We start from the raw sequence: 1,170 nt of genomic DNA, 5'->3' as shown, positions 1-1,170 counted from the left end.
AAAAACAATACTTTCAGGAATAAATTGACAAATTTGAGTTAAATTATATCGAGGAAATTGAGTAAATGCAGTGTATTGAGTATTTAGAATTGGTTGAACTTTAGAAAATATTACAGTAATACGTTGTAAAGAAACTAATTTAATTGATGATTCATTAAAAAATGGAATAGTATATATCCCTGTTAAAGTATTTACTTTATATTCTTTATTTCCAAGCAGTAATAAATAATGAGGAAGAATTGTATTAATTGGTTGAATATCAACAGTTAATTCATTAACATTAACAATAATAATAGAAGGATTTTTATTAATGGGACATGAAATAAATTGAAAGGCAATAGGAATGACTGATATTTCTGTATTAGTTATTGACAATGACTCAAGAATTGTTGAACTTCCATAAATCATTTTTTCATCTTCTTCTTCATGATAACCAGCAATCATTACTCTATGTTTTGTTCCTCCAGTAGAAGTTAATTCCATACATTCACCACATCTATTTGTTTGTTTAGAAATAATAAAAGATTTATGAACATATACTTCTAATGATAAAACAATTCCTTCAACTATTGAACTATTACCAGGAAACGTAAAACATTGAGTTAGTTTTAAGTTATTTGTGGTAGTAGTAAAATGAAAACCAAATACACAAGGTGAATGTTGATTATTTATAGAAGATTCATATCCTGCTAATACAAAATAAATCAACGATATAAAAACAAAACAAAACATTAACTTTTAATAATAATTTTTTTTTTGTTCTTCTTCTTTTTTTTTTTTAATATTAATATTTAATAATATAAAAGAATTATAACTATAATAAAAAGTATTTTATTATATTGCATTACAACCCAAATGGTAAATTAAAATCATTTGACTTTAATTTTGAAACAAAAGAAGATATTTTTGGTAATGGATGAAAAGATGGAAGTTGTTCTTTCATTGTTTTAAATAAATCATCTAAATAACTTGGAGCATTTTGGCTTTCAACACTTTGGGCTTCATCTATTTCTTTAGTTTTCTTTAACTTACAATTCTTTGGAGTAGATGGTACAGTTCTATATTGACCATAGTCTTCTTCTTCTGGAAGGACAGATAATTCTTTTTCATTGAAGATAGGGATTAAAGGGATATGATGTTCAATGAAAAGAGAAGAAAGTTTATTCATAA

General features: G+C 24.5%; 1 protein-coding gene across 1 annotated transcript in view; it reads right to left on the bottom strand.

Moving 5' to 3' along the window:
* Positions 1-1,164: 1,164 nt before the first annotated feature.
* The window catches only part of EHI_198810 (protein kinase, putative), a gene marked incomplete at both ends in the record, with an annotated part of 940 nt that continues 934 nt past the window's right edge, over positions 1,165-1,170 (bottom strand). Inside the window, one exon of the mRNA XM_649908.2 lies at positions 1,165-1,170. This exon is cut by the window's right edge and continues 779 nt beyond it. Coding sequence (XP_655000.2) covers positions 1,165-1,170 — 6 coding nt within the window.

This window comes from Entamoeba histolytica, genomic scaffold, assembly GCF_000208925.1.
Source record: "Entamoeba histolytica HM-1:IMSS scf_1104750519283 genomic scaffold, whole genome shotgun sequence".
Classification (NCBI taxonomy): domain Eukaryota; phylum Evosea; order Mastigamoebida; family Endamoebidae; genus Entamoeba; species Entamoeba histolytica.
The sequence above is the reverse complement of the archived record's forward strand: the minus strand, read 5'-3'. Positions and strand labels throughout refer to the sequence as shown.